At 46.1% G+C, this 25,877-nt stretch overlaps 1 protein-coding gene across 4 annotated transcripts in view; it reads right to left on the bottom strand.

Moving 5' to 3' along the window:
• STAB2 (stabilin 2) overlaps positions 1-25,877 on the bottom strand; it is a 151,751-nt gene that overhangs the window by 108,274 nt on the left and 17,600 nt on the right. For 3 of the 4 annotated variants that reach the window (XM_036866125.1, XM_036866127.1, XM_036866126.1), the window contains exons 4-9: positions 21,130-21,215; positions 20,188-20,257; positions 13,601-13,696; positions 8,420-8,545; positions 6,711-6,907; positions 5,002-5,135 (exon numbers count right to left, since the gene is read on the bottom strand). In XM_036866125.1, the coding sequence (XP_036722020.1) occupies positions 5,002-5,135; positions 6,711-6,907; positions 8,420-8,545; positions 13,601-13,696; positions 20,188-20,257; positions 21,130-21,215 (709 nt within the window). The remainder of the gene's footprint in view (positions 1-5,001; positions 5,136-6,710; positions 6,908-8,419; positions 8,546-13,600; positions 13,697-20,187; positions 20,258-21,129; positions 21,216-25,877) is intronic. The other variant, XM_036866128.1, reaches the window with a different exon arrangement.

Here is a 25,877-nt window from a genome sequence, read left to right as displayed (position 1 = left end):
TCTATCTATCTATCTATCTATCTATCTATCTATCTATCTATCTATCTATCTACCTATCTACCTATCTATCTATCTATCTATCTATCTATCTATCTATGGCTGCGTTGGGTCTTCGCTGCTGCACGCAGGCTTTCTCTCTAGTTGCGGCGAACGGGGGCTACTCTTTTTTGTGCTGCGCAGGCTTCTCATTGCAGTGGCTTCTCGTTGCAGAGCATGGGCTCTAGTCGCGCAGGCTTCAGTAGTTGTGGCTCACGGGCTTAGTTGCTCCGCGGCATGTAGGTTCTTCCCAGACCAGGGCTCGAACCCGTGTCTCCTGCATTGGCAGGAGGATTCTTAACCACTGCGCCACCAGGGAAGCCTGAACTGATTGTTTTCTAAGTACCTACTTAATTCTAGAAACTGAGCTAGGCAAGAGAGCTATAAAGATGATAGCAGCAGATACCTTGCTCTTCTAGCATCTCACATGCTGGAGATGAACCTGAAAACAAATCACTTATGGCAACATGATGAGGTTACTTAACATCTTCGAGTCCCAGTTTCCTCATCTATGAAATGGGTTTACTAACACCTTTAGGGTTGTTGACAGAAGAGACAATGCATGAAAAACAGCTGGCACAGTGATGGACACATGGAAAAAGCTCAGTACTTGGCAGATGATGATAGTGATGGAGACGGTGGTGATAACGACAAGGACGAGGAGAGGCTGGGATGCAGCAGGACAAGTCCATAAACACATGACTCGAGTTCCATAGGAAGCGCTGTGATAGACTGAATAGGATGCGGTGGGGCATGGAGGAGGAAGTGACTAATTCTGCCTGAAGAAATATGGAACAGGTTCTAGGAAGAAGTGATGTTTAAGCTAATTCTAAAAGGATGCATATGTGATTCCCAGCCAGACAAATGACTGGGAGATCATTTACTGATTGAGCCTTAAGGGCTTTTATAGAGCAGTTGCTCTAACCAGGGACAATTTTGCCCCCACCCCCCGGGGGACATTTGGCAGTGTCTGGAGACATTTTTGGTCATCACAACGGGGGTGAAGGTGCTACTGGCATCTAGTGGATAGAGGTGAGGGACGCTGCTCTACATGCTACAATGCACAGGACAGTACCTACAACAAAGAGTTATCCGGCCCCTAAGGTCAATAGTGCTGAGGTTGCGAAAACTTGTTATGAAGAATCACTAAGGTAGATATAACCATGAAACAATAGCTTATTTAATACAATCAAATGACAGTTTCCTACTTAAACATCAACCTTCTCTGTAAGTACTGAGCTTCAGGATGGTGAATGTAAGGAGGCAAAGAGGGAGACTGGTAACTCCTGGAAGTGATACAGTAGTCACTCTTGAAAACCAATCCTGCTGTACGTTACGTAAGTTTCATGTGACGTTAATAGAAAGACAAGTAACTTTTATAATTTACTTTTTATATTTCTCTCTGAAAGTTCCCTAAGTTGTTATGAGGCCAATGATCCATTTTGTGTAAAGAGACATGACTTGTCTTTCCTAAGGATGGCAGGAGAATTATATTTTAATGGTCTCTGTATGAGAGACTGAATGGAATGTATGAGACATAAATATTCTTTAACTTTTTATTTAAAATCTCGGTCCACAAGTCTGAGACTCTATGAGGCCATTTTCTGACTCAGCTGGGCTACGGCCCATTCATAGCATCACCTCTTTTATAAATTGGTTCTTTACTAGGTGTAAAGTTCTTACCTGCTGTCCCAAGGCTTTTAAAACACCCACAAGCCACCTGCATTTTATGTTATGAGATGGAATTATTTATACTCAATGTTGGATAAAATTTAGTTAAATTATAAGGTGCCCCCAAAGTTCAGGGTGATAAATATTATAACAGAAGCATTCCAGGGCTCTCTGGGAGCCCAGAGGGAGGGGCACCTGAGTGGACCAGGAAGACAGGGGAGGCATCAGAGGGGTGAAGATACTCAAGTGGACACTGCAGGATCAGCGTGTTAGTCTGACTCAGAGGAGGTGGGGAGGGAAGGACGGTCTAAGCTGGGGGAATACCAGGGTATGTTTGAAGAACAATAAATAGCTCAATAGCACTAGAGCCAAGGGTGCGTTGATGGCAGTGGTGGAGGTAAAGCTGGCCCGTGCACACCCTCTGCAAACAGCCATCTTCGGCCATCCCCTGGGGGAAGTGGTCCCGGGAAGAGCCCTGCAGGTTCCGGAGGCTAGTTTGGAGCCCTCTGAGCAGAGAATGAGGTCCTGGGTACTTGAGTGGGGTCTCTGACGTGCCTTCTGACTCTGGGAGATCACGGCCCCTTCGTCCTTCAGACTCCTTGCCCTGGTGTAGTCAGTGGAGGGCCAGAATGGGGTCCTCTCAAACGCAGTGCCCAGGTCTGAGGGTCACACTGCTGGGAACACATCTGGAAGCGGCTGAGCTGGGGTTTGAAGCTGGGTCTGTCTGGGGAAGCCCATGATCTTGCTGCACGGTGCCGAGGCACCGTATTGCTTTGGACAGGATTCTTGGGAAGATGGTTCACACCAAGGAATCCTAACCTGCACACGTCGCATATAAACACTGTCGTTAGTGTCACTAATGTTCCCAGAGTCTCCAGATTTCAGTGCTGTTTCCTGTACATTTGTACAGCTGGAATGGAAACCACATTTTCCAGTATGCCTTCTCTGTCACGTCCAGGCTTTTCAGACTCAAATAAGAGAGGAATGCCTTTCTCTTCTGTCATGCCTTAATTCCCACCTCTGCTACGTAAAAACAGAAAGGCACAATTTTAACTGACAGGAAGCTACTGATTCTTCCTAGTAATAATGAAAGTGGAGTGTAGAGTTTAAAGCAGGCTTACATACATTAACTTGTCAGCTCTGCCCAGGGAAATAGCTCCACCTGTCAGGGGAGGGAACTGTGGTTCCAGAAAGTTACGTGACTTGTCCAAGATCACCCCAGTTGTGAGTGGGAGAGCCCACAATGGAACCCATTCTTCTTTACTGGGTGGTCTTCTCTGACTGATGCAGCATGATTTTGAATATTCTGCATAGACTGATTGCCACATTGAGGAGGCATAAACAAAATAAATCCCTCTCCTGGGTGAACTAAATTATTGACAGCCCCATGTTTTATCAATGTCACTCAGCCAGCCTTTAACATTCTCAGCTGAAGACAGACAGGTTTTTGGGGGGCGGGTGTCGAGGAGGTTTGTGAGTGACACACGGACCCCTAAAATCGATGGTTAGTTCCACTGACATTCTAGGCGCAAGTTTTAATGCAACTTCTATTATTCTGATGTTCCAGTTTCATTTTTCTATTTTCTCTTCTCAAACACAAAAGAAAGAAAGTGTTTAAAGTGTTCTACTCAAGCTTTCTCAGAGGATGGTACCAAGTGTGCAAGCTGGCTGGTTCGGTTGTCAGTGTCAGAACCTGGGTTTCAGGAGAGGACGTGCCTGTGTGCATGGCTGTGTAGGTGTGTACGTGCCCGTACGTACGTCTGGGAGGGGTCTGCGTGTGCATGGTGTGTATGGAGTGACTTCTGTGTGCCAGGTTCCACTCAGAGACTGATGAATGTAACCTTATTTAATCCTCATCACAGCCCTGGTTGGAGGCACAACTGTCCCCCTTTTACAACAGAGAAAACAGAAGTCACAGAGTAAGGGAAGCAGCAGAGCTGGGTCTTGAATCCAGGGGTTCTGACACTCAAGCTCTTTCCTCTCCACCCACAGTGCATACAGATACACTTATCTGCCCAGAGAGAACACAGTGATCATAAAACCTATCTGGGCGAATCTACACGTTCAAGACCCAGCTATAAAAGGAATGACAGAGGGGGGCTCTGGAAGCACAGAAACTGTTCCATGTCTACTGTGGCTTTGCGCTCACTACAGCAGAACAGGTTCTTTGCTGATGCTGGTGACAATAAGAACTGAAAGTGGCACCAAGATGCAAGCCTCCAACTGGGAGCCAAAAGGCTTGGCTTCCAGCCTTGGTTCACCCACTGATAAAAACATAACACAGCTGGAGAGCAGTTTCCAGAACATTCTCTCATGAATCTTCACAACAACAGTATGAAGTAGACGTCACTGTGCTCATTTTATACATGGAGAAACTGAGGCCAGAGAGACCATGTCACATTCCCAAGGTCATGAATCTGATAGATACCAGTGTGGAGACTCAAACCCAGGTCTTTAAACTCTGAATAGGGCTTCCCTGGTGGCGCAGTGGTTGAGAATCTGCCTGCCAATACAGGGGACACGGGTTCGAGCCCTGGTCTGGGAAGATCCCACATGCCGCGGAGCAACTAGGCCCGTGAGCCACAATTTCTGAGCCTGCGCGTCTGGAGTCTGTGCTCCGCAACAAGAGAGGCCGCGATAGTGAGAGTCCCGCGCACCGCGATGAAGAGTGGCCCCCGCTTGCCGCAACTAGAGAAAGCCCTCGCACGAAACGAAGACCCAACACAGCTAAAAATAAAATAAAGTAGCTATAAACTCTGAATAGCATCTTCCCACCAGGCAAGCTGCCTCTGCCTCGGGAATTTTCACACAAATATTTTAACTCACAGTAAACCCCTTCTTTTGAAACCTGGAGCCTGGGAAACACCACTCATGTGTATTCACTTTCCCTAGTTTTCACTGTCCCATTGTTTTGCACCACTAACAAGCAATATTTCATAGATTGCGGAAACAGGCCTATACATTAGAGGTCAAACCTGTGTCATCACAATAGACATCTGTCTTCCCAGTGACGGTGGATTCTTTCTCCCACGCTCTGATCACTTCATACCATGTTTTCAGGCCAGGTCAATATTTCAGGGTGCTGGCACGGTCATTATCAAGGAAACCATTACTGAATGATTCATTGATTATACCAAGATGTCTCGAGTCCCTACCGCGCTCCTTGCACTGTGCTATGTGAGGGCGGTGCAAGGCAGAATAAGACACATTTCCTGTCCTCCCGAGAAGTTTCCGCATTGACTGGCCACCACCTTCACTGCTCGGAAAGGTGGTGGTGGAACTGGAAAGCCTTACTTGGTGTGACCCGGCGTGATGGTGGTGCAGTTCGCATCTCTGTGGCAGGGGTTCTTAGACTCACAGACGTCGGTCACGCTGCACCCCACTCCAGGGACAAAGTTGCGGTAGTGTTCCGCACACTCGCAGTGAGCCTTCAGTCGATGGGAAGAGAAGAGAGGGTCCTCGTTAGTCACTTAGGCTGACATGCTTCTTAAATTCCTATCTTTACTCTGCCATAAAAGCTGACTTGGGGTAGGTCTCAAGTGTGGGCTGAAACTAAAATTTGTCAGCAGATCCAGAACTGGAAATCACGTTCACATCTCATCTGTTTGGAAACTCATACACCTTGCTTGTAGTTCACACTTTCAGTTCTTTGGTTTGCTAACCCTGGGCCTCCCTGGCACCATACTTCCCGCTTTTAGATTTAGGTGAGTAGAGACTGAGGCTCAGATGGGAGGTATTATTTCTCTAGAATAGTGGTTTTCAACCGGGAGTCTCAACTCAAGGGACATTGGGCTTGTAGACATTTTTGATTGTGACAACAGGGTGGGGGGACAGTGCCACATGAGGCCAGGGATGCTGTTAAACATCATACAATGCACAGGATACTTCCTACAACAAAGAATTCTCAGGTCCAAAATGCTAATCATGCCGAGGATGAGGAACCCTGTTCTGGAATAATGAATGCACTGCTTCTGTGTGAACGACAGAGGGTTTCTAAGACTTGAAAATACGCCTTGGGACCCATTTTTAAAGTGACAAAGTATATGTTTTAATCTCACTCCCAAGGTCCTGGGGCTTTGCTTCATGATGTAACAAAACTTTTCCCATAAGGGACCTCATTTAGAGGATGAGAATTTAGCCCTTTGAATTTCTTACAAGCCAGCCTCAGAAATTGATAGCAGAAATGTCATGTGATGTATTCTTTTTCTCGGACATGAGATCGGGTGGATTCTCTGCAGGGGACTCCAGGAGGATCCCCATGGGGTGCAGATTAGACTGCTGGGGACCCATGACTGGGTTTGGTCAGACACTGAAGGCTTTCCTTTCACCCAGGCAGCAGCAGTCTCTTGTATGGATGGGTTTCCTCCACTGGACACCTGACATGCAGTTGTGGCTGCAGTAGGCACCCACTAAATATTTGGTGGGTGAATGAGATATTCAGGAAAGGGCTCTTTGATCTGGACTCTGTAGCAAAGGTCTCCTGACTAGGCTGAATTTTACCAGTCAAGGTCATGACGTGATTTAGAGAATCACGTAAGTCTCACTCCAGAGTATCTTCATTGCTCCCTACAAATCTGTCTGTGCTACCTGACATTTTATCGGCATTCATCTCTTTGGGACAGTTTTTTGGTCCTAAGAGTCCCCTCTCACTTTGAAAAGACATTAGAGAGACTGGAGGAATGCAGGTGAAAGTCAATTATGTATTTTCCCAAGACTTCATTAACAGTTAATTTGTTAATAGAATTTGAGCTATGCGTATATATGTTGTCAATCATCAAACAGGACTGGGATGGAGAAGACAGTGGAGTTTTGACTGGAGAGCTGGGAAAGGGTGAGTTCAGAGGGTAGATCACAGCTCCCTGAGGTTGACGCCAAGCACACGGAGGTCTGTCTGGACAGGAAACCTGATCTGAGCATGGAAAGGGAGAACTGAAACGGCACAGTTTTACCTCCAGCGGGTGGTCCTACTTCTATTCTCATCAGTTCCAACGTCATTAGCTCACCTGTCCGGGCCCATCATATCTGCACACCGTGGACTCTGTAGGGCAGTTTCCAAAGTTAACTTGGCAGGGGTCCACTGGTAAGCACACCTGGCCGTCCCCGTGGTAGCCTTCTTGGCACGTGCAACTGTGCTGATTTGGTCCTAGGTAGGTGCACCGAGCGTGAGGGTGGCAGATATTTTGCGAACATGGGTTGATGGCTGGAGAAGCAATGACAAAATAAGGTGGTTACCACACTCAGGCAAGGAGAAGGAAAACTGAACTGTGAAGGGATTGCAAATCACAGCTCATCCAAGCTGCAAAGGCAATTCAACAGTTTCGAGACAGAGAGTAAAAAACATTTCATCTTACCCTCCTGATCACCCCCATTGACCAAAAAGATTTACATATGGCCATTAGAAATTATAATTACAAGTACTGTGATGATGTATTATTATGCCATGCTATGTGTGGATTTAAATATAAAATCGCATGAAAGAAAGCACTAATATTAATAGAATTTATAATATGTACTGGGCCCTTTTCTAAGCATTTGCCATATGTGAACTCAGTTAATCCTTACAACCCTCTAGCGTAGTTACCATTATTATCCCCATTTCATAGATAGGAAAATGGAGGCACAGGTAGTTTAAAGAATTTGTCCAAGGTCATATTGTTAGTAACAGGCAGACTTGGGATTTATACCCAGGCAGTCGGGCTCCAATAGCATGTTCATAACCAACACACAACCACTCATGAAGTGAAAGAGCATGAAAGGAAGTAAGGGGACTTCCCTGATGGCGCAGTGGTTAAGAATCCGCCTGCCAAGGCAGGGGACACGGGTTCGATCCCTGATCCGGGAAGATCCCACGTGCCGCAGAGCAACTAAGCCCATGCGCCACAACTACTGAGTCTGTGCTCTAGAGCCCGCGAGCCACAACTACTGATCCCGCATGCCACAACTACTGAAGCCTGCGTGCCTAGAGCCCATGCTCCGCTACAAGAGAAGCCACTCCAATGAGAAGCCCGCACACTGCAACGAAGAGTAGCCCCCGCTCGCCGCAACTAGAGAAAGCCCCCGCACAGCAGCAAAGACCCAACGCAGCCAAAAATAAATAAATAAAATAAATTTATTTAAAAAAAAAAAAAAGAAAGGAAGGGAGGAAGGAAGAAGGAAGGAAGAAACAAACTACACTCTATCTTAACATTGATTTAGGTGATATAGAAGAAGAAAAACTTACAGTTACTAACGGGGAAAGTGGAGGGGGAAGGGATAAATTGGGAGACTGGGACTGACACATACACACTACTCTATATAAAACAGATAACTAATAAGATCCTACTGTATAGCACAGGGAATTCTATTCAATACTCTGTAATCACCTATAGGGGAATAGAATCTAAAAGAAAGAGTGGATATATGTATAACTGATTCACTTTGCTGTATAGCAGAAACTAACACAACGTTGTAAATCAATTATACTCCAATAAAAATTAATTAAAAAAGTGTAAAAATCTATATATGTGCTTTGATAACAAGAGAACTTGCCATGTATTGAAGAGCTACCACATGATGAGCATTTTGCTTAGAATTTTTAATATATGTCATTCAACTACACAGAGAGAAACAGAAGTGGTCATTGTGTTAATATTAAGAAGGTTGTGAGGTTTTTTTCTGTTGAGGAATCTAACCACCTCAATGAATAAACCAGCAGGATCGAAGTTCTACTCACGCTCGCAGTGTTTGCCATCGCCTTGGTAACTGGGGATGCATTTGCATGCTAGTTTTGTTTCATCTTCGCTGGAAGGTGAGCATCTGGAATTTTCTGGGCAGAGCAAGGCTGCACATTCTGGGATGGCTGGAAAGGAAGATTGTTGAGGTAATGGCCTTAGTAGAAAAACCAGTTCTAAAAAAACTCAACAAATGCAATGTTCCCTATTATTACAAAAGTGACACAGATTCACTGTAACAATTCAAAAAATACAGAATGAGTAAAGCAAAAATTAGCTGTCTTCTTATTCTCATTCTCCCATCCCACTCCCAAAATAACCGTTAACAACCAATATAATACATTTATGTATAAGATTTTCAAAAAATGAAATGGAGTCCTGTTAAAATATTTAGGAACTTGATTTTTAATTTAACAATATATTATGGAGGTATTTAAGGGTGTACCTTAATCTCTAATGACTGCATAGTATTTTATAAGATAGATGGGGCTTAGATGGCTGTTAAAAACTATAGAGTCTGGCATAATTAGCCAACTTGCAAAGCGAACAACTTGGGCTGACACAGTCACATGGTTGCTGCTAGAAGATATGAGATGCCCGGGTCAGAGATAAAGGACAGTTTATCACTCACATCAGGAGCAGTAACCAGAATGTCAGCATTTTTGGACCAGTTCTTCCAAGCCCCGGTTCCCACAGGGCAATGCAAAGAGGGCCATACTGAGACCAGAACAGGCAGTGGATTTCATTACAGAAGAGGAGCCCTGAGCTTAGGGAACTGAAATGCCTTTTTGTTTGTTTTTAAATAATAGGCAATGTATTACTTAGGGCCCAGGCAAGAGAGAGAAACCATGCAATTACTGGAACAGTGAAAATTTTAGTGTAAAGATTCATGAACAGAGTGGAATAACAGGGAACTGGCTCCTGACAGCTAAAAAGAGTTGGAAAGAATAAAGGAATGGAAGAAAAATAAAGAGCAACCACTCCTCTCTTAAGATAAGAGTAAGTCCTCCTCTTCCAGAGCTGAGACCCGGATGTCACTGGAAAGGACATGGCCTTGGTCACTCTACAGCAGAGAGGTTGCTGAGGTGTCCACTGGTGAGACTTGCTGGAGACCATCCCTCTGGGGCCCCAGGGAAGGTCGTCCACAGGGAGGTGCCAAGCCTGGGAAAGCGGCTTGCCTCTGGGTGCTACTGGAAGCAGGGGCTGAGAAGCCCGCCTTCTCAGAAGTGTGGTGTACTCCTGTGTGCGACTGGGGCAGGGGTGGTTTCAGGGGCCAGCTGCGTGGCATGGAGGTAGGTGGTCAGCTCTCTGGATGGCTGGTCCTGCGGGGCCCTTGCTGGGCATGGGGCTGAGGGGAGGGTGTGCAGAGCAGCTCCCGAACTGGGCCACCAGCCTGCGCTGTCTAGGGCTCCTGGTTATGTTGCTGCCGCCCAAGTCAAGCACTAGACGAGGTCTGCAGTGGTCAGATACTGGAGGATGCTAAGCCTTGCCAGAACCTAGTGCTGGAGAAACTGTGCGGGGCTGAGCAGCGGAGCAAAACCGCGTTCTTCAGGAGCCTGGCGAGTGAGCTAAACCAGAAACAAGAAGAGAAAACTCTTGCTTCTTCGGTGTCCCTTTAGCACCCTCTATTGGTAAGGCTTCGCATCTTACTGGCTGACAAATGAGAAATATTCCAAAGGCCACCTCCATATGCACAGAGCAGGCAAAAAGGGTGAATTTGGAGCTGAGAGGCAATCCACTGATAGCTGGCACAGGCAGTAAGCACGCCCGCACTTGCTCCCGAGGGAGGTCCTATATCTTCCAAGGCTGTTCGCTCTACAAACAACCTTGTAAAGATGTTGGAACAAAGGGCAGTCAGCGTGCTGCTCTCAGGATGTGCACAAATGTGATGCACGCGTTTGTCTCCCGGCAGTGGCTAGTTGAATCAAAAATTCATAGAGAATATCCCCTCACCTCTTCCACAAAGTAGAATTGTTGCTGAGAAGGGGCTGCCCTTTCAGGATCACGTTTTCCACCCCTCTTTGCATCCAGGTGGGGTTATATGACTAGTCTACGTTGATGGAATATTGGAAGTTCTCTGTATTATTCTGGACTTTAGAAGCAGATGCTTCTCTACACTCCTTCCTTCCGTGGCTCAAAGCAGAGAACTCGGAGGTGCTACAGAATGGCAGACGCATGCAATGGAAGGCTCTGGATCCCTAAACACCATGTGGTGGGGAGCTGGTGGGGAGCCAGGAACACCCACATGGGACTGTTACATTAGTAAGAAATATACCTCTGTTGTGTTAAGCCAGAGGTTCCCCAAATTCTCAGGTCACAGTGCCCTTAGTGTTTCAGTATTTTTTTTCACGGGACCCCAATACAAAAGAAATATCTACCGGTTCATTTACTACGTTGTTAGAACCAAAGAATTCAGTAACTATTTATGTCATGATAACGTAGTAGCCATCTGAAAAAGTAATATGGTTAATAGAAAGATTAAATATTTTATTTCGTTCTTAAACAACCACATTTACTTACTAACGGGACACGTGAGCTTGTTGGAGATGGAACAACTTCTTCAGCCTTGGAATCAGATTGGAAACTACCACCCTCCTTCCAGCTAAAATGATTTTTGCATGGTACTTACTTTTTACCACAGTGACCACTGGAAATGCAGCTTCGTAAAGAAATGATACCATCGCACAAAATGTAGTGCTACCTAATGTTGAAATTGTGTACTAACTCAGGTTAACATTTCATACAATATTCTACAGGTGTATCACCGTTTCCCTCAGAAATTAAAAATATCCCATAGCAGCCCTGTGAGTTTGATGGGGTACTTTGGGATGCCTTGGTGCAGTTTTGGAACTGTAGTGTTAAGCCATTGGATTTTTGTGTTGATTTCTTTCCGCAGCTAGCATCCTTCTAACTAGAATAGGATGTACCACACTTCACTCAACCACTTCCTACTCATGGATGTTCAAGTTGTTTCCAGCTTGCTTTGTTCTTAAGAACAATGCTATCATGAGTTTCTCTGTACATATATTCTCACCTACCCACCCCTCAAGTCCTCCAGGTAAATTCCTAGAATTGGGGCTGTCGCCTCAAACTGTAAGCATCCTTTAAAATTTAATAGATACATTTCCCTCATAGATTGCAGCAATTCACATCCCCACTGACAGCACCGTAATTTTTCTCACACCCACAGATAGATATTACCTAGCTTTTCAACCTGTGTAACACAGTGGGAAAAAAACCAGAACCAAACCAAAACAAAACCTCCCAAACTCCAAAGTACTACTTCATTATGGTTTTAATTTGCATTTCTGTGACTCCTAGTGGGGTTAAGCACCTCTTCTATGCTCGTTGGCCAGTTTTCATTTCTTCCTGAGAATTAGCTGCTCCTTGGCCGATTTTAAAGGTGGGCTCATGGACTTTCTATTATAAAAACGTTTCTGCCGTGTGGATTGCAAATATTTTTGTCCCAGTCTATTTATCTTCTGACTCAATAGAATTATTTTGTCATTTGGAAGCAAATCTTTTCATGCTGTGTATTAGGCTGGCTTCTGAGGTGGATCTCTGGTCTTATTAAAAAGGGTTTTTTGTTTGTTTGTGTTTTTGTTTTTTGCTCATGAGTCCACTGGGCAGTACAGGAGTAGCTGGGGAAGGAGGCTGACTGAGGGCTATGGAAGGGGTCCACCCTAACCACCTGAGTTTCATCCTGCTGTTGATTCATATTGGTTGTTTGCATGTCTGTCTCTTCCACAGGAAGAAGTCAGAGGCTGTCTTTTATTCATCCTCCTTTCTACCACTGCTCGTATCTTCTCAACGACTTTCAATAAAGTGAGTTTGAATTTGTTGAATTTGATTCTTGTCTAATCCCTTTATTTTACAGACCAGGAGAATAAAATCCAGAGGATAAGTTAAGTGAAGCTATTGTCACAGGCAGCATGTCCAATTTCCTAGTGGCTAAGCTCCAAATTCACCCTTCATCACCTGCTCTGTGATAACGGGCTGGACTCTGAACGTTTCTCCTTTGCAAGGATATGTTAATCTTGGCCAGTAGAGGGCGCTGGAGGGCTACTGCAGGAGGAAGGGGCTCCTCTTCCCGGTTCTGCTGTGCAGTGTTGTGTTTCTGCTGTGTTTGCTGCTGTTGCACAGCCTGTCAGTGGTGTGGGTGTGTGAGGACATCCAGTGATGCCCTGTCCCAACTGTGCACTCAGAGTGCACAGTGCATCGGTGACCTTGCATCCCTGGCCTGGACCCAGTGGCCACCTTCCCACAGCCCTCCCCATGCACAGACATTGAAGGTTCCAGGTTTAGCACCCAAGGTGCCCCAACTCCCTCTGTCCACTTGCCCCCCAGCCTCAGCTCATCAGTGCCCTGAAGGGTTGTTGCCTGCCTGCTGGGCGACTGTACTCCCATGCTGGCTTCGGCAAACCAGCAAACTTCTCCCCTACTAAGTGGGCTGCCAGCACCCCTTCTCCAGCAAGATTTGAGCCAAGCCTTGGGGATGGCTGTCCCCTTCCAAGTTTGCCCTTCTTTGTTATGCCCCCTCAGCCCTACAGTTCATTTTGCATTTTTATAGCCACTCTCCTATCATAGCTTACTAATTCTTTATATTAAACTTCCTTTGCTGCAATCACCCTGTGGTCTCTATCTTTTGATTAAACCCAGTGTGATCGATTGTTTAGAGAATTTCAGTGACTTGAGCCCCAGCTCACTTATTTACTATTTTGTGAACTTTGGTGAATCATTTAGCCTTGGTAAGCCTCCATTTCCTGTTGATGTGCTCTGTCTTTGAGACCTATAATGGAGAACATGCCTTATCTCCCTTTTCAGGTATCTAACTCGTTGCAATGGCCCCAATGTCTTCCTCTCCAGTCTATCCTCACACTGCCACAAGCTTGGCCTTCCTAAAACATAGCTACAGCCATGTCACTGCATTGTACCCAAATCTTCCGTGACTGCCAATATTCTATACAATCTCTTCCCTCTCCTCCCTTCCCTTCCCCTCCCCTTCCCTTCTCTCCCTTCCTCTCCTTTCGTCCCCTTTCTTTTAAAATTTTTGCCTATCTTCCCGCAAAACATTTGATGGCACGGCACACATGTAGAGCCCAAGTACACGCATGCACAACTGAAATGCATACGTCTGTGCCCATTTGATCTGGTGTGGTATTAAGGGAACTAGCAGTACTTACGCTTGTCACAGTTGGGGCCGGTGTACCCAGAGTAGCACTCACAGGTCCCATCGCCGCGTATTCCACTGTTGCATACTCCATGCACACAGCTGCACACTGCAGACAGAAAAGGGGAATTTTTCATTACCTGATGTAGACTTCCTCCAAAGATTCTAGAAGGATACTGTTTTCAGATAGTATTTATTGAGATTCTGCTTGATGAAGTGGGGAAAACCATGGGTTTGAAGCCCTAGAGACCCTAGTTTGAACCTTGGCTTCTTTTTATTGGCTTCAGTTTACAGTAAGTCCCCACATACGAACGAGTTCCATTCCTAGAGTGGGTTCGTAAGTCCAATTTGTTCGCTAAGTCCAACAAAGTTAGCCTAGGTACATAACTAACACAATTGGCTATATAGTACTGTACTGTAATAGGTTATAATAATTTTCACACAAATAATACATAAAAACAAACACAAAAAATAAAGAAAATGTTTTTAATCTTACAGTACAGTACCTTGAAAAGTACAGTAGTACAGTACAACAGCTGGCATACAGGGGCACAACAGCTGGCATACAGGGGCTGACATCGAGTGAACAGGCAAGGAGAGTGACTGACTGGAGGAGGGAGAGGAGGTGGGAGATGGTAGAGCTGAAGCATCGTCAGCCATAGAAGACGGAGGGCAAGCTGCAATTTCATTCATGCCTGATGTTGATGGCACAGGTTCTGGTTCCTTGCTGGCACCAGATGCACGTTCACATCTTTGAAAGTTTGCAACTTGAAGGTTCGAACTCTAAGGCTGTTACATGTCCCACCTCAATCCCCTGTCCTTCATCTCCACGGGAACTGTCCTCCTTCAGGGCCTTATCTTGTTTTGCCTGGACTATTGCAGTAGCACTTTACTTGGACTCATTGTTCGATTTCTCACCTCTCCATTTTATCCATTTCATTTGATCAGTAATGGTATCAAGGTGATCTTCCTCCAAGTATCTCAGTGACTCCCAATTGCTAACCAAATGAAATCTAAACTCCTCTGTTTGGCAAACAAGGCCCTCTCCAAGCTGACTCCAACCTTTAAAAATTTTCATTTTCATCTTTCGCCACTTCATTTTATGCGTCTTAGGATCTAAGTGCATGGGATGACTCACTAGAGTTCATCTTCCTTCAGAACACGTGTTGAACATCTATTACTTACAGGGCGCTGTGCTTGGGATTAATGACCCAAAGTCCCTGCCCCCAAAGAGCTCACAGTCTGAAGGCAGAAGAAGGCAGCCCATCATAATGAGGTGTGATAGATGCTAAGATGTGACGGGTCAATAGCAATGGGGGCCGGCCAGGAAGAGATGGGGGGAGCTGGTCTAGGAAAGACCACGCCCTGTGGAGGCAGCAGGACATGCATCCTGTACTTTCACTCCTCCATGCTCTTGCCTCCACTCTGCTCTCTTCTGCATGCAATTGAAATCCAGTTGAAATCCTCCTCATCCTTCTAGGCCCTCTCCTCGGTGGCGCCATCTCAGAGGTGCCAAAACAGAATCTGTGCTCCTCTGGGCAGCACTTTATTTGTACCTCATTCACTATCACCTCCTGCTGCAACTATTACTTTTGTCATGCCAGCCAGCCAAGTACCACCAGGAACACAACAGTGGTCAAAGTCGGCAGCAGGGGCGAAGGATCATGAAGAAGCAGCAGTAGCCACTCGTGTTAACTGGGAGAGATGGCCACTGGGTTGCCCCCTGTCACTGTTTATTTCTCTATTCAGACAGGATAAGGCAGTGGCCTAGTTTCTGTCTTGTTCCAGCACAGATAGAGCGAGCCATTGATGGTGACATTCTATGAAATTGCAGGCCAGTGACCAGCCGACAGCTGTCAGGGCTGCGTTTTTCTCTCTCAATCTGGTGAGGTAAGATCATTAACCCCGTGTTACATATGGAAAATGGGAGACAACTAGCTCCAGTGCTCATTCAAATTATTGAAGGATTAAATTGGATTTGCAATTGTCATCCTCCCTTTAAAAACTGATTTGCTGTTGTTTCTGTGTTAGCAAAGCACTCTGATGTCCACCCATGGCTGTAGCTTTTGGAACAGATGAGTTCCAGAGGGAAGTCAAATTCATCGTGGAGATAATAGGGGTGAGGAGGGGGTGTACTACGGGCTCAGTAGAGAAGACGCAAATTAATTCAGTTAAAAAAATATCTACCCAGCTCCTACCTAGTGGCGGGCACTGGATTAGGCACTGGGTATACAAATAAGAGTAACTCACAATATCTAAATTCAAGCTGCTCACAGTATAGTGGGGCAGCTGAACTCTAAGAGATACACTGCTTCTGCATGTCCTAAGTGCTGTCATGCAGCCCATGGAGAGGGTGAGGAGGCGGAAGGGGGGGAGTCGAATGTGACTCAGCCCCTGCTCCCAACTTACATGCTAACTACAAGGGCCGTCCTTGTCGCTGAGCTCCCCTTCTAGGCACGAGCCTCTCCCCAAGTCCTGCCTTTCAGCACAGCCCATGTACTGGATTAACTGATCTGGCACGGGTAGCTTTCGGGAGCCTCTGACACGCACTGCAGGGCCGCCAGCCACTGCCAAGAAAGTGTCCTTGGGAAGGAGACGTAAGTGGCAGAGGGATTCCCAAAGGTCATTTAAAGAGCCCTGGGTATTTGTTACACCAGCTTCAGCAAATCTCTAGAGACATGTGAAACTTGGGGTGTATGACTTTAAAGTAGCCAAAGCCATGGCCATTGGGGTCAGAGGGACAGAGCACAGAGCCCCTGTGCCGTGCCCCTGGCAGAGTGAGCTGCCCTCTCTCACGTTCCTGTAGCATCCCATGGGTACCGTGCACATAGGCTCATAAGCGTCTCCCACATTTCCAGCTCCTTGGGAGTGGGGACCTAATCTCTCCCCTCTTTGGATGCCCATCACCTGTCACGGGTCTAATGCATGGTGGATGCCTGCCAGGGCCGAATGGTGCAGTGGTTTTGTGCCCAGGTTCTGGAGTCAGACACTTGGGGTCAAACCCTGCCTCTGTCCCTGTAATAGCTGCGTGACCTTGAGCAACCTCTCTGCTTCCTCATCCATAAAATGAGGAACCCAGCTTGCAGAGTTTTTCCAAAGAGATTCTGCATGCCAAACCTTGTGCAGTGCCTGGTGCCCGTCAGACACTCAGCAAATGCTAGCTACTGTTATTAACAAGATGTGATTGTGGGATTGATTTGGGTCACGTTAGAGAAAGTGGGCTTGCCGTCTGCCCTAACCTGGAGTGAGGCACTGAGCAGGTGAGGGCCTTGGCAGCTGAGATGAACACCCTTGGCTGATGCAGCTTGGAATCATCGCTAAGCAAATCGAGAGTCAGGTAGGAGAATGCTCCGGCAGCAGGTTAAAGTCAGTGTTAAAAATAAACTGCAACTCATAGCGTTGTCCTACTTACAGGCAGAATTGCCACCGCCAACGACCACTGCCTCATGGGTGAAACAACACTGGCACCCAGTGGATGCCTGGCTGAAAAGGTTTCCAGGTTCCCCTACGGGAACCTGCCAATGGGAAATGACCACCCATCACTGAGCCATCATTCATTCGTTCATAGGTGAATGAATGTTCAGCTTACTGTGGGATTGCTCTTGTCCTCGCTTAATACTTGCTTCTATTGAGTGCTTATGACTTGCCGCTAGGAGCTTTTCTACGAGCCAATCCCACGAGGCAGGTATTATTATTCCCGTTTTGTAGATGAGGAGGGCTTAGAGAGGTTAAATAGCTTGCCCCAGGTCCCACAGCAACTGGGCTTGGTTTCAAACTCAGGCCAGCTGATTGAAGCCTGCTCTCTGAGCCATTACGTTCTAGAGCTGCGCTATCCAATATGGTAGCCGCTAGCCACGTGAGGTTATTTAAATTTAAACTGAGTAACATGGGCTCAAATTTAACCTTCAGTTCCTCAGTTGCACTAGCCACATTTCAGGTACTCAAGGGCCACACGTGCCTTGCGGCTACCATGTTGGGTAGTGCAGGTCAGGACATTTCATCATCTCACAAAGTTCTGTTGGAACCCAGAACTGGGAGTCTTATCTCCCGAGTCTCAGTTTAGGTTTCCAATTTTCTTACTTAAAAACTTGGGTTTCCAAACCCTTTCGCTTGCCCTTTCTCCATGGCACAAACAAGTGTAAAGGGAAGCCACTTTTTAAATTTAGAAATGTTTGGAATCTCCATGTACATCTGTGCTCATTGGCAACCAACACCAGTTTCTCGGAGGCAACATGAACTCATCTTCTTTCTAAATTTTCATCTGCAAACAATTACTTGGCTTTCTTGGTAAGTAAGCAGTGTTGGTCGCTGTCTTTCTTCCTGTTTCAATATTTATTTAAAATATGTGATTTAAATTCTATTATGATAGGGAAGGGCCAATTTGAAAGACATGTTCTTTATAAATGATTGATTATACTTAATAGTTTACTGTCCTTTAATATAATGTAATGTTAAAAAAAAATTCAGAATGCTAACATCTGTTTTAAATTTGCTTTTGCTAACACTCTTATGAAATAATCTTTTATAAAGTGGTGGATGAAGAAAAACCTAAGATTGGGGGACACCAGGGAATAGTAGGTATTAATAATAATAATTGCTATCATTTGTTGTGCAGTGATTATCTCATTAGTTCCTCGTAATAATTCTAAAGGAGGCAATATTATTTCTATTTTTACAGATGAAGGTGCACAGAGTATGCTTAGTAAGCTTAAGGTTCCCACAATTTGCAGCAGGCCTGGGGCTGAAACCCAGTCGGAGTCTAAAGCTGGAGCTCTGATCACCTCTACACGATGCCTCCCAATAACACGTTTCTGGGTCAGGACAAGAGGGCTGGAACAAGTTATATCATTCATTCACTCACTCATTTGTTTACTCATCCAGCCAAGAGTGTAGTGTGTGTCTACCACGCAGGCAGCACTGTGGAAGGTACTGGAGATAAAGAGGTATAACAGCACCTGCTTTCAAGGACCCCATGGATTAGAATGAGACCATGTCTCTGCTATTGCAGATGAAACTTATTGCAGAGTGAGCAAACTTAGGGGGGCTGGGATGTCTATGTATTTTTCTTGCCCAAAATATTTGAATCAATGCAGTGTCTACCAAATATGATTTTTCTATAAAAGCCAAACTGAGGTGGTGTTGGACAAAGGCCACTTGACTTACCCTTTTTGGGAGACTATGAATCTGGCAGACACTGTCCCCACTACGCCCACATTCTCTAGGCCTTCCTTACCCAGTCCACGCATTCAGCTGCCTTCCAGTAGCCTGTGAACACTTCTTAGGAAGCCTGCTCCGCCTGGGTGCTCACTGGGGGCTGGAAGTGCCAGGGAATGAACAACTCCCCTCTAACGACCGCATGTATTAGTTTCCTATCGCTGCTGTAACAAATTGCCACAAACCTAGCATCTTAAAACAACACACATATATTGTCTTACAGTTCGGGAGGTCAGAAATCCAAAGTAATTGCTCTAAAATCAGGGTGTTGGTGGTTGTGTTCCTTTCTGGAGAGAAGCATCCCTTTCCCTGCCTTTCCCAGCTTCTAGAGGCTGCCCACATTGCCTGGCTCACGGGCCGCTTCCACCTTCAAAGCCAGCAAGGGCTGGTGGTGTCCTTCTCACGTCTCGTCCCTCTGACACCGCATCTTCTGCCTCTGCCTTCCTCCTCCACATTTAAGGACCTTTGTGATTACACTGGGTCCACTCAGATTATCCAGGATAGTCTCTTTATGGTAAGGTCAGATGATTAGCAACCATAATTCCATCTGCTACCTTAATTCTCCCTTGCCATGGAAGGCAACATATTCCTAGGTCCATGGGATTAGAATGTGGACATTTTGGGGAGTGGTCATTATTCTGCCTACTACACCATAGCTCCCTCTCTCCTCAGGTAAAGTAACTCCAAGGTGAGTGTTCTACACGGACTCCAGAGTTCCCCAGGGGATTAAGCTCTGGTCATCCACACTGGTCTCTGTCTTGACAACACCCCCTTTATTTCCTCTGGGTCACTTTCTTAGTGTTTCCCTGGTCACCTCTCAAATATGTACTAGAATGCTTGCAGAATGCTTCTGGGTCAACTTCTGGGGAGAACCGGAAATAAGAGAGTGGACAAACCCATGTCATGGACAAACCCATAATCTGCAAATTGGGACAAACAGCCTCTGATCACCTCAGGTATTTATCTGTGAACTCCCCAAAGAAGGACAGATTAGATGTGCTGGGACCTGTGGTGGACATAGAGGTCCCTGGCGAGAAGGTCAGTGCTGAGACCATGGTGTGGAAAGACCTCATGGAGAAGCTGGGCAAGCAAGGAACTGGTGGATGTTGGATCCTGGAGCCTGGAGAGAGGGAAACTATGCCCCAGAGTTTGCCGGGAAGCATTCCTGGTGAGTAGCTGCCTGCAAGCACTAAAAACCACAGACACACTGTCTCTCCTTATCAGATTTGTTGTCAACTCTGTGTTTTGCCTGTGTAGACTTGGTTATAGAGAACTGTTCTGTGTTTTCCCCCCAAGGAACTTTATTTCTGGGGTCTTGAGCTGTATAAGCCATGTCTGACTTTCAACCTTCACAACTGCATTCGATGACACAAAAGTGAGACATACTTGCTGAACAGCTGGGTCCAAATACGTTGTCATCAGTGCAGGTTTCACAGGCTGTTCCTCCAAATCCTTCCTGCAGGACACCCCAGAGAGAGGATGTTAGACCCAAGCGATCTGCGCTGCCCACAAAGCCCTTGGATTTCTAACTGACTGTCTGCTCAGCGTTTGTTTCTCAAGTGTTATCTTCCCTCCTCTGTGCCTGTCCTGAAACTCCTTCTTTCTCTTTCTTTCTTCTTTGCTCTTTTTGTGTTACAATTTGTACATTCATCCCTGCATCAGTTATTACTAAGAGTCTGGAGCTCTTCAGAAGAAAGCTGCTACGTTAGTCCAAAGATACAGAGAGCAAGTACTGATGGCTAGATCGTAATTCCACCCAAGGGTGAAATGAAAACGCTTTCAGTTTTGCATTTCTGAAGACAACTGAGCTCAATCCTTTTCAGAAGGATTACTTTGTATTTCCATTGTCTAAGGCTTGAAGCTTGCAAAAGTCCCTTTCATGGGACAGCAAAGAAATGCCTCAGTTGGCAGACCCAGCGCTCAAGTATGGGTGCTGAGGACAGCTCCGAAGACTAGTCTGTTAATAACGGTGATTTTTAACAGTAACAATGACAAATTTCTGTCGCCCTGCATGGTTTCACAAAGTATCTTCATATACATGATCTCATCTCACTTTTTCAACAAGTATAATCGCGTAGGTATTATTATTAGACTCATTTTACAGATGAATACACCTAAGGCTTAAACTCATTTTACAGATGGATACACTCAAAGGTCCCCCAGCCTCTAACATGTCATTTTGTTGCACACTGCATCCTTTTTTTTTTTTTTTTTTTTTACTAATATCGCTACTTCTTAGAGTCTCCACTCAGTGTGTGTTTACAGAGGGACCCCACAGGTAAGGAGAAAGCAGAGTCAGGGAGGAGGAGAGCAAGGTTCTGAACTCACTTGGCAGGAGCAGCTTCCGTTTCCTTCCATGCCGTCAGCACAACTGCCCCGGCCACTGCAGGGCGCCCTCGCTCCTCCTGGGCACTCTGGGGAATCAAAGGGCAGATACATTTGTTTGTGACTGCACAGAAGCATGCCGCAAGGATGCATCAAGCATCTACTACATGCCAGGTAGTGTGCTAGTTGCCAGGGATAAGAAATAATTGAAGACCTTGCCTGCTTTATCTAGGGTTACATAGGGGAGGCAAGTGAATCACAGACTAGTCAGGTGCTGTACTAGGACGCATCAGACTGGCTACCATTTCTTGAGCATTTGTTGTACACTTTACAATCATCTAATTAAATCATCCCCATTACAACCCTCAGGGGTTCCTACTGGTGCTAGTTAGCAGACAAGGAGACTGAAGTTCAGAGAGGTCACGTAACTTGCCCAAAGTCTCACACTTCATAGGTTGCAAAGCCAGGGATTTAGCTCAGCCCTTAGCATGACTCTAAAGCCAGGCCAGTTAATCAGTGTGCTAGACAGGGTATTGAGGGAGCCCAGGGAAGGGAGCTACTGATACTGACTTGGGGAGTCAAGGAGACATCCCTGAGGAGGAGTCATTTAAGCTGGGGTTTTGAAGGCTCAGTAGGAGTTGGCCATGCTTAAAAGGGAAGAGCATTTCAGGAAGACAGAACAGCAAGTACAAAGTCTTAGAGTTGTAAAAGGGCATGACCTGTTCTGGGAATGATATAAAGTTTGGCAGGGTTGGAACTTGGGAGTTGGGGGGAGGGTATGGGGAAATGGTAGTTGATGAGGAATAACAGATTGGCTGGGGCCAATTAATGAAGTACTTTGTGTGGCAAGCAAAGGAATTTAGTTTTCACTCAGAAGGTGATTCCAAACAAGCATCAGTTTGCACGTTTGGACTGTGCTAGACCTGAATCAGAGCATTTATAGACATTTATTAGAGGATTTCACAGTCATTTACTAAACATTCAGGGAATACCTACCATGTGCCATATTACACATTGGGGTGGATGGACATTTAGCTAGAAAGTCAGATATTAAATGTCCAAAATTAAATACAAGATTGAAAGTAATGGTAAGAGACACAAGTTTAAGGTACTGCTGTGATGAGGATGAAAAAAATGTGTTGTTTTTTTTTTTTTTTCTATACTTGCTGTTCTACACTTTGAGTGCTGAGTTGACATGGATTGAATGCTGGTTTGGTTGAGTTCTGATTGTTAAAATGAGGGATCTGGACTAGCAAACACCAAGAAGAAATCATGCAATGGTCATGAATCGTGTTTGTGTGAATGAGGCAGGATCAAATGTTATCCCAAATTAAAGTTAGCAAGGCAAATGCTTTCCAAAAAATAGCTAATGATATGGAGTTCTAGATAATAATAAAGGATTCAAAGCAATACCCTGAAGTTAAGTCCCATTTTTAGCCCCATTTTCTAGATGAGACAACTAAGGCACAGAATAGTAGAGTGACTCGGCCAAAGTCATCCAGCTGGTGAGGATAATGAGAGACTCACTTACCCCTCCTTTCCAGAAGTATCCAACCTTGCTGCCCTCCCTCCCCTCCTACCACCATTGACAAAGACCTTTGTCCAAAGCTCTCCTGTGCCATGAACTTACTGTCATATATCTCCTGAGAAATCAGCATCCATAGAAAATGAAAAAGCAGTTTTTGGAAAAAGAGACTTCAAGCTGCAGAGAGAAGCAGTTCTCCCCAGGAGACCCTGATGGCTCACCTGAGTTACTAGGCTAGTTCTTTAAAAGAACATTTATAACCTGCAGGTATGGGGAGGTGAGAAGGTGGAGACGGCTCCTCTGTCTCTTTCCTGCATGCAGAATCTGAGTCAACCACAGGGCTAGATCACACAGTTTGAGCCTGTGGTCCTTCTTTCCACAACAGTGGCAGAGCCAGGCTTCCAACCCTGGCAGGTGCTCCAGGGTCGACTGCACTGTTCATCACTGTGCTTTATCCTCACCCAGCACTGCTCCAGACCAGAATCACAGCACAGATGCAGACATGGTTATGAAGTGAGTAAAGGAGAAGACACGCTGACGTGTAGCTACTGTTTATAAATCACTTTGAAAACCAGTATGTTGGTTTGGGCTGTTCTCACCAGCTAGGGCAGTGGCTACACAAGATGAAATGCTGTCAGGAAAAAACCCAGATTTTTCAATCAGAGTGTTCTGGGTTTGAATCCCAGCACAACTCTTTGCTAGCTGTATCTCTTTGGGAAAGTCGATGCCTGGCTCTGAGATTTGGTTCGAGCATCTTCCTGGCAGGTTGTGGTAGGGACTGGAAATATTAGGCACCCAAGAAATGGTGGTAGTTATTACCTAGAGTGGATACTCTCCATCCTCTCCAGTTTCTGTTATTTCAGGCTGGCTGTGTAACAGATAACAACACTCAGGAAAGGAATGATTGGGCACCTGTTTGAATCAGGACCATGGAAGGTCCTGGGTATATATGGATTAACAGACAATCAGATAAATACTGGTTTACAAACCAGGAGAGAGGTTGTCCAGGGAAGAGACCTAGAGCTCTGATCACTCTACTGGAGGGCACCAACACTGACCTCAAACCACTAATCCTGCATGGCCCAGGTCCCTGAGATGTGGGCTCAACAGAGGGCAACAGCTGGATCACGAAGGAAGGGCCTGGTTAAACAGTGTGGTCTTTAGCTTTAAAAAGGCATCAGTAGGGAGGGTGGGAGGGAGGGAGACGCAAGAGGGAAGAGATATGGGGACCTATGTTTATGTATAACTGATTCACTTTGTTATAAAGCAGAAACTAACACGCCATTGTAAAGCAATTATACTCCAATAAAGATGTTTAAAAAAAAAAAGGCATCAGGAGGTGAGGATGAAGAGGAGGGAGAGGGCCTAATCAAGCAGGTGCCAGGTACACCTTTGAAGCTCATCTGAAAACCAACTGAACCACTTGAATTCATGACACTGAGCAAGGGGTGCTAAGAGAGGGTATCCATAGACGATGGGCTATCAAATAGTTCTTCTCCCATTGCCTGTTGCTATTGGGCCCTTCTTGGGATAAGATGGTATTTTGGGAACCAGGCCCAGCTCTGGGCAGAGCCAGGATAGAGGTGACAGTTCTGCCACTCTTGCTCTCTCTTGGCCCCCGTGCCTCTCCCTAGGGCTAGGTGTTCAAGGTGCTCCCTGGGTGACCCTCAGCTTGCCCTCAGGGCTGGCTCAGAAAAGCACAGGGCCTCCTCCACCCCGAGATGAGCCATCAGTGCCACCTTGCAGAAATGCTCTCCCAGGCCTTTTCACTTTTGTAGGCAATGACGCCTGAACCCCAGGCTCCCCCCAACACATTCCATCCAATAGTCTCCTCCAGGCCTTGAGCCAACTCCCCTCCCTTCCCTTCTGTCCAGCCCAAGCAGACCACCATGTGCTGCCCCCCAGTGCCCTCCCCTCCACACTTTGCCTGTGCCTGTCCGCCCTCAAAGCGGTTCTCCCTGACCCCGTCTCTGAGGCAGATTCAACTTTTCCATCCTCTGGGTGTCCCTTCTACTTGGCTCATCCCTTGTTACAACATATAGAGCAGAAAATGCGGGCAGAGTCATCCACTGTGGATATAACTAGATTCTAGGCTACAGGCTGACTGCAGAGGAATTGGGGAGTTTCCCCCATCCCAGCCCCCAAGAGTGTGACATTGTATCCGGGAAGTCTGGGCCTCCTTAGGGGGATGGTTAGCAATCCTTTCTTTTTAAAAATGTAGGCAAGTGTTCCTCTAAGTGTGAGGAACACTTAGGGGATGGTTAGCAATCCTTTCTTTTTAAAAACGTAGGCAAGTGTTCCTCTAAGTGTGATTGCGATGGAGTGGTTACAAAGGCAGATTCCGAAGACCCTCCTCTCTCCAGGAATAGTAGCTGTGAAAGTGCACCTCTCAGGGCATAATTCCCCTGAAATCCACCACCCTCTTCATGAAGCCGCGCTTTCCACTTCCAGCCAGTGGCTGAGCACAGCAGGGATACCAGGGCTGGCCCATTCTCACAAGACAGAGGAAGGACCCTTCTGTTGAGTGACTCTGGCTGATGGAGGACTCCCCATCAGCTTTACCAAATTTTCTTAGAACTACATGTAGTCTAAGACTTTTCCATCCAACCTTTCTTGGTTCTCTCTCTTACAAGGGTTAGCACTCCATCCTTGGCTGATGGCTCTCCCTACTTCTCCTGCCTTCTTTCTCATTTTCCCTTGCAGGCACTTCTTTTAATTAATCTCATGCATCTCTAGCCCTACCTTGACACGTGCTTTTAGAGGACGTAGGCTAATACACCAGGGCATAGAGAGGCTTTGTGCAAATTGGAAAAAGCCTTCCCTACCTCAACTGCCCTTGTAGATATATCCCCAGAGACACTAGACTTGGCAAGCAGATGAAACTAAAATCAAGACGTGGCCCTCCCTGAAGGTGGACCAGGCCCACACCAGAGTGCATGGCTTGGTGAACCAAGCATGGGCTGGATTTCAGCCCAGACTCACCCTGTTGGCCAATAATAACCTGTTGCAACTTTATGCAAAGTCTGGCACTTCACACCCACTGAATGAGGATCTCTGGGGTAAGACCCAGGAATATGCATTTTAACAGGCTTGACAGTAATTCTACTGCACAGTGTTGTTTGAGAACTGCTGGGTATGCTGTAGGAATTAATGTGCATGGTCCCCGACAGGGAGGCAGTGAAGGTGCTTCTTAGGCTGCTGGGAGGTGATGAGCTGATGGGCCTTT

The sequence above is a fragment of the Balaenoptera musculus genome, chromosome 10 (assembly GCF_009873245.2).
Source record: "Balaenoptera musculus isolate JJ_BM4_2016_0621 chromosome 10, mBalMus1.pri.v3, whole genome shotgun sequence".
NCBI classification, from domain to species: Eukaryota; Metazoa; Chordata; class Mammalia; order Artiodactyla; family Balaenopteridae; genus Balaenoptera; species Balaenoptera musculus.
The sequence above is the reverse complement of the archived record's forward strand: the minus strand, read 5'-3'. Positions and strand labels throughout refer to the sequence as shown.